Consider the following 15,179-nt stretch of genomic DNA (forward strand, 5'->3'; position numbering starts at 1 on the left):
TGCTGTTGTGGGGTCTCTGGCTCTCCTCTGTGGGCGTTCACAGGTCCTGAGTGCTGGCCTTGATTGCTCTTTCCTTCTGATTCTGGTTAGTGCTGAGGTTGTGGGCACCTGAGTGTGTCTCATGTTCTTTGGGATGGGCAGAGCACGCCAGCCTGTGACCGAGGTGGGGCGAGCAGCCACCTCTTTCCTTTCTCGGGCTAGTGGTTAGCCCAGGAGACTCTCCTGTTTGTTAGTGGTGGTACAGTGGCACCAAGGCCCCAGCTGAGCTCCAGGCCCGTTGTGCTAGGTGCTGTGCAAACCTAGAGTAAGAGACAGGGCTCCCTAAAGAGCGAACACCCTAAATAGACACTGTGCAGCTGGGAGGAGGGGATGGAGGTGTAGAGAGGAAGGGACGTTCACCAGCTCACCCAGTCGGCCATGGCAGAGCTGGTACAGAACCCAAGGTTCTTGAGTTGGAATTCAGTGCCCCAGTGGGAGGGCTCCTTCTTAGGTGGGGTGTATGTCTTCACACATATATTGTAGGGTGCTCTGCTATTTCCTAGGCCCTAGATCTCATACCCAGATGCCAGCCTGGGCTGCCAGATGCTCTCAGCTGGCAGCAGGAGCTCTCTAGAGAGGCTAATGGATGCAGTAGCACAGGATGCCTGGACAGCTTTCTCTGGAAGGTTTTACAGCCCTTCCTAAGCTTGCGGTGACTGTACTGTGGGGCCAGGGTCATCTGTGTTTGTGTGTGTGAAATAGTGAGGGTTGGTTTGGGTTACGTGGCTTTCCGGAGAATCACGAGATTGGTCTTTTCTGGGTCAACTGGTGACAAATCGAGTACTTGCTTCACTCTGTATTGATCTTACTTAGAAATCCCCCTCCATCCTCTGACGCAGAGAAGGGGAGTGTCATGGTGACTAGAATCAAGCTGGCCTGGCCCCTAAGTCTCGCTGCCTCAGACCAAATTCCTCGGGAGGGTGTCTTTAGCCTGTGTACCTGCATATCCCTTGGTCCTGGAGTTCAGGGGAAGTCCTGGGGGTGGAGGCTCCTACAAGCACGCAGGACTGATGCTGCTGGTTTCTCCTTTTCACTTCCCATTCAGACACTTCCATGGCCTGAGACTTGGAGCAAAACTGGAAATAAGAGAAGCCAAGCAGCTAGCCCCTGAATGAACATGAACCCAGGGCCCACTCCCTCTGGTCCTGGTCCAGCAAGCTATCAAAGCCATGGGCCCATTCAGACAGTTACTGTTTGCAAGTTGTAAAATGATGGCTATGCTAAGTGAGAGCCGTCCCCCAGGGCTGATCCATCACTGTCATCTCACACCCAGAAATCTGCAACCCCAGGCCCAGACTCAGGTGACGAGAGATCAGTTCTGCTCTCAAAGATCATTGCAGGCAAATGGAACAATTTTCCAGGCGGGCATTGAGGCAAATTCAACTGTCAGCGCTCGTCTCGCTGGGTGCTGGAGCCCAGCTCTAATTAGCAAGCTTTCTTCTAGGATTATAAACGAAGCCGCTGCCTCTCTTAATCTACACTGCCTCCCCTGACCAACCAAGCGGGGAGAGGGCTCTGCACCTGGCTTGTTAAATGCAGGCCATGCTGGTGGGGCCCCTGCATATAGATCCCAGGAGGAAAAGACAAGTGGTGCCAGCTTCCACCTTGCCAGATGGGCAGCAGCTGTGTGCTGTAGGTGTTCTCTCCATCTCTCCTCTCTCCCTGACTCACCCCCGGCCTCCTCCACTCACCTATCATCTCACCCCATCCTCTGCCCTCACTTCCCACCAGGCCCTGCCCCCACACCTTCTGCCCCATCTCTGTCTCCTCTCCAGTTGCTTGAGTCAGGCCCATCTCTACTGCACACAGGATGTCACTCACTCTAAGGCCCTTCAATTGCTTAATTCTGCCCTGTAAACTCCCTGCCCCTCTGTGCTCAGCAAGGACACGGGCATTGCCTTGATCTCTCTGAGCTGCTGTCATGGTTACAGGAATAGCTGTGTCTCTGCTCTGTTCTGGTCTCCCTGAACGCACCCTTGGGTGTTTGGCCTCTATCCCAGACCTGTCTGAGTCTCTGGTTCTGCCGCTCACGCCAGGACCTGACTGCACAGACTGCACACCCTGCAGGCCCAGTGGAGTTTGGGCACCTCTGACTAGTGATGGTGGCCGACAACCTGCTGAAAACAAAGGAGTTTTATTTGCTAGGTTGTAGCAAAGCATCAGAGAGAGAGAGAAAACAAACACCCAAGGATTTTAAAACAACTGCCAGCCAACCTGCATATTTAACCATGTCTAATCTGCTTTCCCCACAAGATATGGGAGATTGGCTACAGGAACAGAATCGAGCCAGTGTGCATTGCTGTCACAAGTCCACATCCCCTGGCTTTTTGGGTCTCTGCCTGGTTCTCTCTCTGGCCCACCTCGCTCAAAATTTGGGGGCCAGCCAGGCTCGAGCCATGATGGCTATGCGCCCGGTCAGTCTCAGTGAGTACGGGCCTCCTCTCCCTTTCCTTGGGTGGGCAGGCTTTACTCCTGTCAGCCCCCTTGGGTGACAGAACCGTTCCCATGTGATACAGACAGACCACCCCTCCCCCACCCCCCGTGCTGCCGACCGATCCAGGGGCAACATTCGTTCATTACCAGAGAGCACCCGCATTGTCACAGCTGCTCTGTATGCTTCTAGCTAGCGGGTGTCCTGCCTCCTGCACAGGGTGTCTGTGTTACAAGGGGCTGTTGGCAGCTGCGGAGCTGGCGGCATAGCTGCCCCTAGCTGGGCAGGAGGCTGCACTGAGGTACCCTCCAGAGCAGGTTGCTCAGACTCCGATGCCGGGACCACATTGGCAGCTGGCCTGAAGCCCAAGCACACTTTTGCACCTCCAGCCACCTTGTGTAAGTGGCCCTAACTGCATGGGTCGGTATCTCCCCCGGTAGCTGCCTAGCGGCTGCTTGTTGGCTGAGTTCAGGGCAGTGAAGCTAAAACAGGGCCAAGAGAGAACAAAGGGTGAGCTCTGCAGGCAGCACTCCTAGATCTGCACTCTGATCCTTGGCACAAGTACAGGCCTCATCAGGCCATGCTCTGGGCACCCTGGGTGGAGGGTGAGAGCCCAGCCCTGTGTCTGTCATGCTGCCAGCACCGGCCTTAAACCAGCCTTGCCTGAGACATACCAGTGCTGGGGGGGGCCCACAGTGTGAGTACTTGGCTTTTCCTGCCATGCGGGCACCATGCCCCATGGAACACGAGTTCTGCTGTTTCGATGGCCAGAGGCTCTCTCGAGTGTATGTGCGGGTTGCCTGGGAAACCTCTGACGTCATTGCTAATAAATCCCAGCCGGTGCAGGTTGGGAATGTAACAGACGAATCGCAGGAGTGCTCTATTTTTGTTCCATAACTTAATGGAAGTTCCAGGAGGTCCAGTTTGCTGGGTTTGGCAGCCCCGCGCTATCTCCCTCCCTGGGGAGCAGGTGCCGCTGGAGCTGCCGCCTGGCCCCGGGGAGCATGATGTCATAGTACACAGGCACTTGTGTCAGAGAAGGTGGATGCAAAACATAGCTCAGCAGAAAACATGAGGCACTTCCTTCAGGGCTGAAATGTAGCCTGCCTTTGGGCTGGAGCGGGGCCTGGGTACGCAGCCCCCAGCCCCCAGCATGGTGATTTCGTTTGTGCAGGTTGTTTCTCCTGTGCTCCAGGTGTGCATGGGTGGAAGGATGCAAACTGCCGACAGCCCCTCTTTATCAGGTCGCGAACCAAAAGTGGTCATGAGATGCTTCACAGAAGTGCCCCCCCCGACAGGGGCAGATTGGGCCTGGGAGGTCCGAGCACAGGACTGGGAGTCAGGAAGAGACTGTAAATCTCCTAGCTCTGCCACTGCCTCATTGGGTGAGCGTCAGCATTTCACTGCCCCTCTCAGTACCTCCGTTTCCCAGCGGCAGATTGGAGATAACTTGCTGTTTGAGGTCTGGGGAAGATGCAGGAGAAATGCCCAGTGTTGTTACACCACTTGGAGCTGCCATTTACACTTTTTCTTGCAGACTTGCCTTGTTCTGCTGCTTTTGTCTCCCCCGAGGGAGAAGCTTGCCCTAGAATCAATGCCTTATTTTCTAAGCAGATCCTAGACAGGGGTCTGTCCATTTCCCTTTGTTCTGGCGTTTCATTCTCCTGACAGACACAACCTTCCCCTCCCCTCCCCTCTCCTGGCACCAGCATTAGCACTTAGCATCTGGGAACCCCAGCTCTGTAAGCTCTGAACACTTTAAGCAAGATGGCTTTGGCTGGTGGTGTTCATTCCAGGGAGTGGTTCTGTGACCTCAGGAAGAGGCGAACAGGTGTCAAATAGATGCCTGTGAAAGCAGGAGCATCCCCTGTAATTCAAGCGTGATGCAGCCATCCCTGTGATGCTAAAGAAGAGCAGCTTGGAGGACAGCTGCCACTGAATGTAGACTTCGACTCAGTGACCACACAGCCTTTACCTTCTGTTCCCTGCCTGGCCTCATGGGCTTCTTGTCCTGGAGTCCACAGAAAAGCACTGATCTGGAGTAAAGAGGAGGCAGAGTCATGAATTGGAACCCACTTGAGATGCTGTCAGCCTGACTTGACATTTGAGTTCTCTGCCTCCTGGAGCATGAGGGAGGCTGGGTCGAAGTGGGGAAGGGGATGCAGCCGCTTCCGAGGGCAGGGAGCCAAGGGGCCGTGCCCAGGTTTGTGGCAGGGAGGCGTTGACTGCACAAGCATGTGCAGTGACTGCTCTGCACCCAGCCTAGGCCCGGGGAGCCTCTTGTGCGGAGACGGGGGGTGCAGTGATGGGCGTGCCGTGGGGGAAAGGAGAGCAGTGTGACACTTCCTCTCTCTCTGCTGCCGTTCTCTGGCAAACAGCTGGGAGGGCTTTGGGTTACCACAGACACCTTTTCACCTGCGCTCCCCAACCACTGAGCAGGAGGCGAGCACGTACAGACTAGTCAGCAGCCAGGTTCGCTGTTCCTGTGACCTGCCCTATGTTCTTGTCTGCAGCTGGATTGGGGCGGGGAATGCTGTGGCTGGCCTTATTCCACTCACAAATCGGCTCAGGTGTAGCTTACACCCCCTATGTAGGGGAGGGCCTAGGAAACCAAAGCAACATCTCTGTGGGTTCATTTTCCTTGCAGCTGTGGCCAGGCCTCCATCTGTATGGGTGAACAAATGGCTTCCCTGAAACGCCGTGTGAGACTGTCCCCGTCTCCTGCAGAGACTGAGCCCTTGCCCTCTTGATCATCAATGAAGGCTCCTAGGGCTCACTGCTACACCTGTTCACAAGGGGCCGGCAGCTCTCCCACTGCATGGGCAGGGCACCTTCAGAGCTATGAGGAGGGAGCTCTGCTCCTCTGGCCCAGTCATCCCCAGGGAGAGCCACTTGAATGTCATGAGGCTCTCCGATGACTCTGGCCTCAGCCTGGAGCAGCGCTACAGATGGCTCTAGTTCACACTAAAGAGGGTGTGGTCCAGGGTGTGGAACGACTCTGAGGAGCGGGGCAGACAGGACAAAGAGAGAGGGCAGCATAGTGGGCGGGGGGGCAAAGGGAGGGGGCAGGGAGCAGCAGCCAGCAGCCCTGTGTGACTGGAGTAGGGTGAGATGACGCCATGAGGACCAGACAGGCAGCGAGATTCTGAGAACGGGGTGGACAAATCAAAGGGGAGAGCCAGGCAGGGCCCCAGGGCAGGGTGAAATTGGAGCCCTTGGGGTGGAGGGGGAGAGGCCTGCGTGAGCCACCCAGAGCAGAATAGCTCCGTTCCCCAAGGCCAGTGTCATGTCCAGGGCAGGTCCACACCTCCTGCCTGCATGGTCGTGTGCGTCACTGTCTCTCTCCATTGCATGGACAGGGCTCCACTGTGCCATCAGTGCATGAGCAGGGAACTGTGCTGGTCTCTGGGGGGGCGCTAGAGGGGGTTCCCACCCCCTGCACGCACTACCTTTGGAGTGGCCGTGCTGGCTCCACAGCTGGCCCTGGCCGCCGCACTTGGAGCAGAGGAACAAGCTGGAGGCCTGTAGCCAGTTTCTCCTGTTGTCAGGGCAAGGCAATGTCCTGACACCCCCTGCCCAAGTCAGGATGTGTGCTGTGGGAGGGGACTTGCTGCTCTCTGCAGGCTGCGGGAGGGAACTGCCACTCAGTCTCTGCTCCACAAGGCCTGTGCTGTGGGGCCCCAGCAGACCTTCCTCTGCTCCTTCCCACCCCATTCAGGAGGAGGGGGCCTCTGAGCCCAGAGTCTGATCAGTGGAAGGAGCACTTACTCCCCGAGTAGGGACTGCAGTGCTGGGCTGGCCTCGTTCTGCTGCTTTCCCGGGGCATTGCCCTGAACCTACCCTCCATGTCCAGGAGCCAGTGGGGGGAGGTCTCAGTTCTGTAACCCCCCCCTCAAGCACCGTTCCTCTGCATCAGTGTGCAGGGAGCACTGTTCTGGCACTCGTGGCCTGGGCCCCTGCATTGGCTTCCCCCTGAGCTGCTCTTATTGGGCTGATTTTCCCCTCCCTCCCAACTGGGCCCACTCCAGGCACTCTGGAGGGGACAGGAGGTGGTCTGGAATTCCCACACCCCACTGGCATGTTCCCACTCCTGTCTCCCTTAGAAACACCAACAAACACCTCAGAGCTCCTGTGAGCCCCAGCATCCCCCTGGGGTGGGCTGCCGGGGAATGGCTCCCCGGCTGCTCTTGCCCTCATCCCATGGTGGATGGTGGCATGTGGATTTGCATCCTGCCTTTGCTGAGCCTTGCTTTGCCTGAGCAGCCCGTCTTCTTGGAGGATTACGCTGGAGACGTTAACGCCCAGGAGAGGGCAATTGAGAGCTGTGATGGCTGGGGGCACGTGAGTCCCAAACTGCCAACTGCAATCAGACTGCCCCATGGGGCCCCAGGGACACTGCCCTCGTTATCTGCTGGCTCGAGGGAACCTAACGAAGTAACCTCAGTGACGCTTTGCCATGGCGCTGTGCTGTGAGTTAGTGTGGAAGGCAGGGCGGGATTGATGGCACTGGTTCAGCATGCACGCTGAGCTCTCGTGCCATGGGGCCTATGGGTTGGATGCTGCTAACGAGTCATCCCTGGGGTTTACATTGTCCCAGCTGGTTGCCACTGGAGGAGTAGGGTAAGTTTTGTGCAGCTGGGTGCAGTGGATTAAATGTAGGGCAGTGTGTGTGAGAAGGGTTAATGGTAGCCCTCTGAGAGGGTGCCTTTGTGGAGGGAAAAGGGGCGGTTGCAGCCGCTGCTGAGGGCTCTGGCTTGCTTCAGCTCTCATCTCTCCCCTGTGATCATGGCAGCGGGAAAGCTGCCAGAATGTCCTTCCTAATCCACACACCAGCCAGCGCAGGGATGTGAGGAGCCCCTGGCGTCTTGTCACACAATTAACTTCTGACGTTCCACAGGAGAGCGGAGCAGGAAGCCAGTGCTTAGGCAGTAAGGGGCATGTTTTCTTCAAAGAGCTCTTGAGCTGGCGTGTGCTGAATGCCGGCTCCTCCTTAGGGACCTGTTGGGGTGGGAGGCAGAGAGTAGCTGATCCTGGCTCAGAGGGGCGTTCAGTTCCCTGGCTGATGAGAGGAGAGCTGGAAGGCTGCAGTGAGCACACCCTTGAATTCCAGACCAGCAAAAGGAGATCCCTGTAACTGTGACAGTGCTAGAGGTCATTCCCCCTCAGCCCTACCTCCAGCTGCCTCCACTTCTCTAAAGACACTTCCGGTGTCACGAAGGGCTCGTTAACATGGCATCAGGAGCTTGTCACACGAGGGGGCTGAAAGCAGGACTCCCTATGAGTCTCCACATGCTGATTGTGGTAAAGGGGATGCCTATGGGATTTAGGCCCCAAGCTCTGTGCCCGGGCTCTGTCCTTCCTCCTGTGCTTAGGGGTCACAGATCCAGGCAGCCATGCTGAGGCTCTCGGCCCACAGAGGGGCCAGGGGTTGAAATCATACATATAAGGCAGGGACACTGAAGTGTTTCTTGGCGTAACCCTGTAACAATGAACAGGTTAGGGGCCAGTGAGCGGCTGAAAATGGTGGTTCTAATCTCCATCCTTGGGCCACTAGCCCAAGACTTTGATAATGAACATGGGCTTCCCATGTGCGGTTCCCCACTTACACACTTTACTCTTGCGTTTGGCCGCGGGGCTGGGAAACTCAGCTGGGCAGTTTCACTCCCTCTTTCTAATCAGTTTCACTGCATGACTCTCAGACCTCACCAGGGTGGCTTTGAACATTGAGGGACCCCCTAATACCCCTCCTTTTCCATCGAGTATGGATCCCTCTTCCATTGAGCAGGATGGGCAAGGTAGAGTGGTTTTAGGCCTCATGTGGAGAACCCCTGTGTTAGCGCTGTGCTGTTCGTTGTCTAGTTTATAGGCTTTTCCCTGGCTCATGTCCTTCTAGTATCAGAGTGCCTCAGTGGCTAACCAGCACACCCTGGCAGTTCTCCTGGAAGGTGGGGAGGTCCCTATTCCGTTTGCTGGGCGATGGTCAGAGGTGTCATGCAGGAATTGATGGCAGAACCGGTCACTGAACTCGGAAGTTGAATCCCTTATGCAGATCTTTCCTCCACCTGCTGCTGCTTGCGTTGCCAGCGTGATGTGGGAAAGGTTTGAAAGAAAACTAAAAAATGGCTTTTCCTATTGCACCTCCAACCCTGGAGTCCTTTCTGTTCCTGGGCTCGGACTTTAGCTCTTTCCTTTCCCAGCTAAAATAAAGCCTGTATTTTGGGTCTCAGCTATGTGAATGTCCCTTGATTCACATAGTATTTCTCAGCTGTCTACCGGCACATTACAGCAAGGGAAATACGGACCAAGATTTATAAATGTGCTCCAGGCACAGCTGTTCAGGACTCGCCAAGCTCCATTCATCTTCTGATACTGTGTGGCTATATATCTAGCTGCATTCATGTGCCCTTGTAAATGAGATTTCTATCTCCCAAGTTCTACCTTGTGCAGATAAATGCGCTCCGTTCAATGGACTCTGCTCCTGTTCAAATTAGTTATGCAGTAATCGGAGCAGGCCATTGCTGGGAGGAAATATCCACTTGAGTTCTCTCTGCTAATGGCCCCAGATTATGTAGTGTAATTGCTTTCTTATAGAGGGACTTGCAGCCTGCTGGCCACAAGAGACCTGAGAAGGTGGGATAGCTGGAGTGGACTCCAGGCTGGGAGTGAAGCTAGCTGCCCTAATGCAGCATGCGGGGAGAGATTGGAAGGTGACTGAGCGGAGTGCTGGCAATCTGCAGCAAAGGCTGGGCAGCTCTTGCATCCCACAGTATTTCCTTCTCCTGCTGGCTCTGCACTGCCTTCTATTAGGGTGACCAGATGTCCCAATTTTATATGGAAAGTCCCAATATTTGGGGCTTTGTCTCATATAGGCGCCAATTACCCCCTCCCCTCCGCCCATCCTGATTTTTCACACTTGCTATCTGGTCACCCTACCTTGTACAGCCCCTTTTAGCCAAGGGGGGCTGAGCACTTTCCAGTGCTTAAGCCTCCCCATCACCCTCTGAAGTAGGTATCTCCATTTTATAGCTGGAGAGTCCCTCTGGAGCTGGGGCCAGGCAGCCCAGAGGTGCAGGACTGTCACCCAGTGGGGACCTCCCTGCCTTGGCTGCCTTTGAAACAGAAGGGCTCATGAAAACCTTCTGTGGCCAGTGTGGTCACACTGTGCCCATGTGATGGGCTCGGTCCAGCCAGCACTGCTGACCTGGCCTGGTTTAGGGGCAGCCCATGGCACACAATGAACTGCAGCTAAGGATGGGAAGCTGACCCTCCGCTGAATTTGGTGGCAGAGCATGATACCTAGTGGCCAGAAGACTGCGTTCACCAGCTGTTCACAATATCCCTCTTCCTTTCACTCCCTCAACCATTCACACGGTGGCGCCAGCCCCGAGAGAGCAACAACCAGGAGACGTTTAAAAATAACAAACGTTGGGTCTTCCTCTTTGCCTTCTGGTGTCTAAGCTATTAGGGGGTCACTTCCTATCTTTGCTCCTCTGCCGCAGGGCTAGTCTGCTGAGATTCTTGTGTATTCCCATGTCTCCGGGAGCTGGGACTTTCAGAAGCACCCTGTATATAGTGGGAGTTGTGCTAAGATGGTGTGTGCCTGTCTAGCGCTGTACCCCTTGGGCTGCACAATGGTGGCACCAACCTGCTGACGGCTCTGGTGTGGTTTGTCGGGTGTGGGGAGGAGGAGTCAGTGTGTTCCTAGTTGTGGGGCCTTGAGCGGGGGCCAGTAGGCTCAGGAGCTGCACTGCAGTCCTGTGTCACCACCACACTCATGCTGAGCCAATTGCTTCTCTGGGCTCTGCTCCCTCCCCAGGATGAGACCCTGCTCATTTTGTGTATATCTCCTGCCCCACCTCCCTATGGGGTCTCATCCCTTTGGTGGGGTCGCCTCCTCCCTGAGTCGTCAGCTCTGCTCTCAGCCACCTGCGGCCCCTAGGCTTTGCCATCACAGCTCCAGGGCAGGGCGGGAAGTGGGTGGGCCCTTGAGCTAACTTCACTGGTGGTGCAGCTGAGGCCCCTCTCCAGCAGGCCACCTGCTCCCCTCCCTGCTCTCTGCTGTTGAAAAGCCTGGGGTGGGCCCAAGCACCAAGGCGAGTGCCCCGTTGGGCGCCTTGCCCACTGCACTGCTGCCAAGCAGCCTTGGAGCAGCAGGGCACTCACTGGTCATGGCTGTGGGCGGGGCAGAGCTGGGCCCTGGCTCTGTGTTGATCCCAGCTCCCACCCAAAGCGCAGCCAGGCCCGTGGTGGTTGTGGAGCTGTTTGCCCCGGACCCCGCAGCGTGTAACCCCGGTTCCCAGTGGTGCTGAGGGTGACCCTGTCTCCTTGCCTTACAGGTATGTTGGTGGTTAACGTGACCTGGAGGAACAAGACATATGTGGGTACGCTGCTGGATTGCACGCAGCATGACTGGGCGCCCCCCAGGTAAGCGTTCGGGAGGCTCAGAGGCCGGTCCAGGGCCTCTCAACTGTAGAGTGTGCTCGCATCTCTCTGGGCTCCCCAGAAGGGCTCTGGAGCTGCAGTGTGCATGGGTCTCCATCCCAGCCTGTCTGCAGGGCCTTCAGGCAGACAGACAGTGAGCGTGGGCCAGGACTTCTCCTTTCAGCTGGCCCCACCTCTGCCACCATTTCGGGGACAAGAACAGAGGTTTCCTCTTCTGTCTCTGGACCACTGAAGCTAGGGTTGGCTCAAGCCATTCAACCTGTTCCTGAGGGGCCCTGTCCCCCGGCAGGCAGAGCTGGGCACTGGGGAGGCCCCTCCATCACGCACGTGGGGTGGTCTGACCCCCCCTTGGAAGTGCTCTGTGAGTAGCAGCAACACAGCTCTGCTAGCCATTTTGGGGAAAGCTCAGAGGCCCGCTCTGGGGGTTGCTTTTCCCCCTGTAGTCCCACTGGGTTTCAGGGGGAGACAGGGTGGTAGGTAAGTGACATACATGCCCAATGTTTCTCAGCAGGGAGGCTGGGAACCAAGGGTTTCCCCAAGTGCCCGGGCCCTCACTCACTGCCTGGCCTCCCTGCTGTGGACTTTCAGCCTTGATGGCCTGAGTGGAGGAGCTGGGGATAGACAGCCCTGTGTGTGAGGGCCGGGGACCGTCTGTCAGAAGAGGGGTCACTGGCTCAGCTATACCAGGCCAGGAGTGTGTCCATCCCCTCCTGGCCTGGCTGGGACGGGCAGTGCTAAGCCAGGCATCATTCTTAGAGCATCTCCTGTCACTCACCAGTGCCCATGTTGCCTTGGGCTTGGGGGTGGGCCTCAGAGTCAGCTGTGTCTGACTGTCCTCGATGGGGGTCAGTAAATGGGGGAGCCCTTCCATTCCCCTACCTGGTTTCCTTCCTGTTTCATTGCTCCCTGTCTGAGCCAAGTGATTGTCTGGTGTCACATGGGCCAGGTATCTCCACTCCCCCGGGGCTGGCTCCCAAGCTGTCCTTGCTGGTGCTGGTTGCACTGCAGACCCCAAGGGTGGGAGCCGGCAGCCCGTTGACCTGTGTGTGGTTGTTCCCCCATCTCAGCTCCCCCCCGCCCATGTACTGTAAGCCTCCTTTGCAGGGAGCACGGGGCATTGTGGGGTACAGGGGGAGCCTCCAGGGTGACTGCGCTGAGCAGAGACCGAGCTCCTGACACAGGATGCCCCCCGCTCTGGTCATGGCACTGGTGTGTTCTTGTGTGCCGTCCTGCATGCCGAGCTCCGGCTGGTCCTGACCGTGTGTGGTTTCCTCCCCAGGTTCTGCGACTCTCCCACCAGCGACCTGGAGATGCGGAACGGCCGGGGCAGAGGCAAGCGCATGCGCCCGAACAGCAACACGCCGGTGAACGAGACGGCCGCTGCCTCGGACAGCAAAGGGACCAGCAACAGTAGCAAGACACGGGCGGGGGCCAGCAGCAAAGGGCGCCGAGGGAGCCAGACCTCCTCGGATCACCGCCCCCCACCCGGTGGCACTGCCGAGGATGTGAAAGCCAGCCCCTCGTCAGTGACCAAGCGGAAAAGCAAGCCCCTTTCTGACATGGAGCTCAACTCGAGCTCGGAGGACTCCAAGGGCAGCAAGCGCATCCGCACCAACTCGATGGGCTCGGCTGCCGCACCCCCAGCCGGGGTCAAGGTAGAACCTGTGGGCCTGGACAGGAACTGCCCCTCCCCCATCCTCATCGACTGCCCTCACCCCAATTGTAACAAGAAGTACAAGCACATTAACGGGCTGAAGTACCACCAGGCCCACGCACACACGGACGACGACAGCAAGCCGGAGGCGGACGGGGACAGCGAGTGCGGCGAGGAGCCGCCCCTTCACACCGACGTCGGCAGCTGCAACGGCTCCCAAAAGGGCTCCCTCTCGCCGGCCCGATCGGCCACGCCCAAGGTGCGGCTGCTGGAGCCTCACAGCCCCTCCCCGTCCAGCAAGTTCAGCACCAAGGCCCCCTGCAAGAAGAAGCTGGGCGGAGAAGGTGACGTGGACCCCGGAGCCCTGTCCAACGACGGCTCCGAAGATGGCCCCTCGATGGCGGACGAGACAAGCAACGATGGCTTTGAGTCGCTAGAGAAGAGATGCCTTGACAAGGAGAAGTGCAAGAAGCCAGCTGGTGCTAAGCCAGACAAGCTCCCTTCCAAGAGCTTAAAGTCCGCCAGACCCATTGCTCCTGCTATTCCCCCACAGCAGATCTACACCTTCCAGACGGCCACCTTCACCGCAGCCAGCCCCGGCTCTTCTGCCGCCTTGACTGCCACCGTAGTCCAGGCCATGCCCAGCAGCCCCCAGCTCAAGCCCATCCAGCCAAAGCCCACGGTCATGGGGGAGCCCTTCACGGTCAACCCCGCCCTGACTCCTTCCAAGGACAAGAAGAAGAAGGACAAGAAGAAGAAGGAATCCAAAGAGGTCGAAAACCCCCTGACTCCTGGAAAAGTCTGCCGAGTGGAGGAGGGCAAAAGTCCCTTCCGAGGGGAATCTGGGGAGCTCGGGACCAAAGGGGAGGGCCTCCTGAATGGTTCGTCTGACCCGCACCAGAGCCGGCTCGCCAGCATCAAGGCTGAGGCAGATAAGATCTACAGTTTCACGGACAACGCACCGAGCCCGTCCATTGGGGGCGCCAGCAGGCTGGAGAATGCTGCTGCCACCGCCCCAGCTCAGCCCATGACCCCGCTGCACGTGGTTACCCAGAACGGGGCGGAGGCGGGCTCAGTGAAAACCAACAGCCCGGCCTATTCGGACATCTCGGATGCGGGGGAGGATGGGGAGGGCAAGCTGCTGGAGAGCATGAAAGCCAAGGACCCTGAGCAGCTGGGCAAGGAAGGCGCAAAGAAAGCGCTTTTCCCTCCCCAGGCGCAGAGCAAGGACTCCCCCTACTACCAAGGCTTTGAAGCGTACTATTCCCCGGGCTACCCCCAGTCAAGCCCTGGGCCCATGAACCCCAGCAGCCAAGCTGCCGTGGAGAGCCAGCCCTTGAAGATGAAGAAGGACGAGGAGCAAGAGAGCCCGGAGGTGAAGGTGAAGAGCGAAGGCTGCGAGGAGAAGAAGGTGGAGCTCAGCAGCTCCAGCCAGCAGCCCTCGGTCATCCAGCAGCGCCCCAACATGTACATGCAGTCCCTCTACTACAACCAGTACGCCTACGTGCCCCCCTACGGCTACAGCGAGCAAGGCTACCATGCCCACCTGCTGAGCACCAGCCCGGCCTACCGGCAACAGTACGAGGAGCAGCAGAAGCAAAGGCAGAGCCTGGAGCAGCAGCAGCCCCGCGGGCTGGAGAAGAAAGCAGAGCTGGGCCTGAAGGAGAGGGAGGCAGCCCTCAAGGAGGACTGGAAGCAGAAGCCGTCCGTCCCTCCCACGCTCACAAAAGCCCCTAGCCTTACGGACCTGGTGAAATCGGGGCTGAGCAAGGCCAAGGAGCCGGGGGCTGCTGACATGGCCAAGTCAGTGATCATCCCCAAGCTGGAGGACTCCTCCAAGGTCCCCAGCCAGGTGGCCGAGGGACTCAAGGTGAAGCTGGCCGAGGCCAGCCACCTGGGGAAGGAGACGGCAGAGTCGAAAGCGGGCGCGGAGTGCGGCAGGCAGGCAGAGGTGGACCCCGTCCTGTGGTACAGACAGGTAAACGCTGCCGCCTGGGGACACACTGAGGGCAGCAAGATGCTGGCAGGGGGTGGAGTGATGGGCAGAGGGGTTAGGGCACGGATGGCCAGGGCAGTGCTTCCGTTCCATATCCTCCATACCACGGCCCCTCCCTGCAGCAGCTTGTCTCTCAGGCGAGGAAGGAAGGGAGCTCATCACAATGCAGTGGGGGGCAGCTGCCTGACTGGGGCCCCTCCCCTGCCAGGCCATGGGGGCCGTATCTCCCCTCTCCCTGGCTTTCAGGCTGTTTGGTGGGGTTGAACCTCCTCTGCCACTTGCCTCCCCTGCTGGAAAGGGTAGGATCTGATGAGAACCAGTCAAATGAAAGTCCCATTCAATTACATCATGTAATGGCAGGCAGCTAAAAAGTAAGGTGTGCTTATATACAAATGTGCTTATATACAGTTGCTAGAAGTCTAAACTATAAGATGGGTGAACTAGAGTGCCTCATATTAAATGGGGATATTGATATAATAGGCATCGCATAAACTTGGTGGATTGAGGATAATCAATGGGACACGGTAACACCAGGGTACAAGATATATTGGAAGGACAGAACAGGTCGTGCTGGTGGGGGAGTGGCACTATATATGAAAGAAAACGCAGAGTCAAAT

At 57.5% G+C, this 15,179-nt stretch overlaps 1 protein-coding gene across 3 annotated transcripts in view; it reads left to right on the forward strand.

Annotated features, from left to right (window-relative positions):
• The window catches only part of ZNF609 (zinc finger protein 609), a 121,395-nt gene that overhangs the window by 95,328 nt on the left and 10,888 nt on the right, over positions 1-15,179 (forward strand). For all 3 annotated transcript variants that reach the window (XM_084641166.1, XM_084641168.1, XM_084641167.1), the window contains exons 4-5: positions 10,807-10,894; positions 12,192-14,544. In XM_084641166.1, the coding sequence (XP_084497292.1) occupies positions 10,807-10,894; positions 12,192-14,544 (2,441 nt within the window). The remainder of the gene's footprint in view (positions 1-10,806; positions 10,895-12,191; positions 14,545-15,179) is intronic.

Source organism: Lepidochelys olivacea, assembly GCF_965140295.1.
Source record: "Lepidochelys olivacea isolate rLepOli2 genome assembly, chromosome: 10".
NCBI lineage: Eukaryota > Metazoa > Chordata > Testudines > Cheloniidae > Lepidochelys > Lepidochelys olivacea.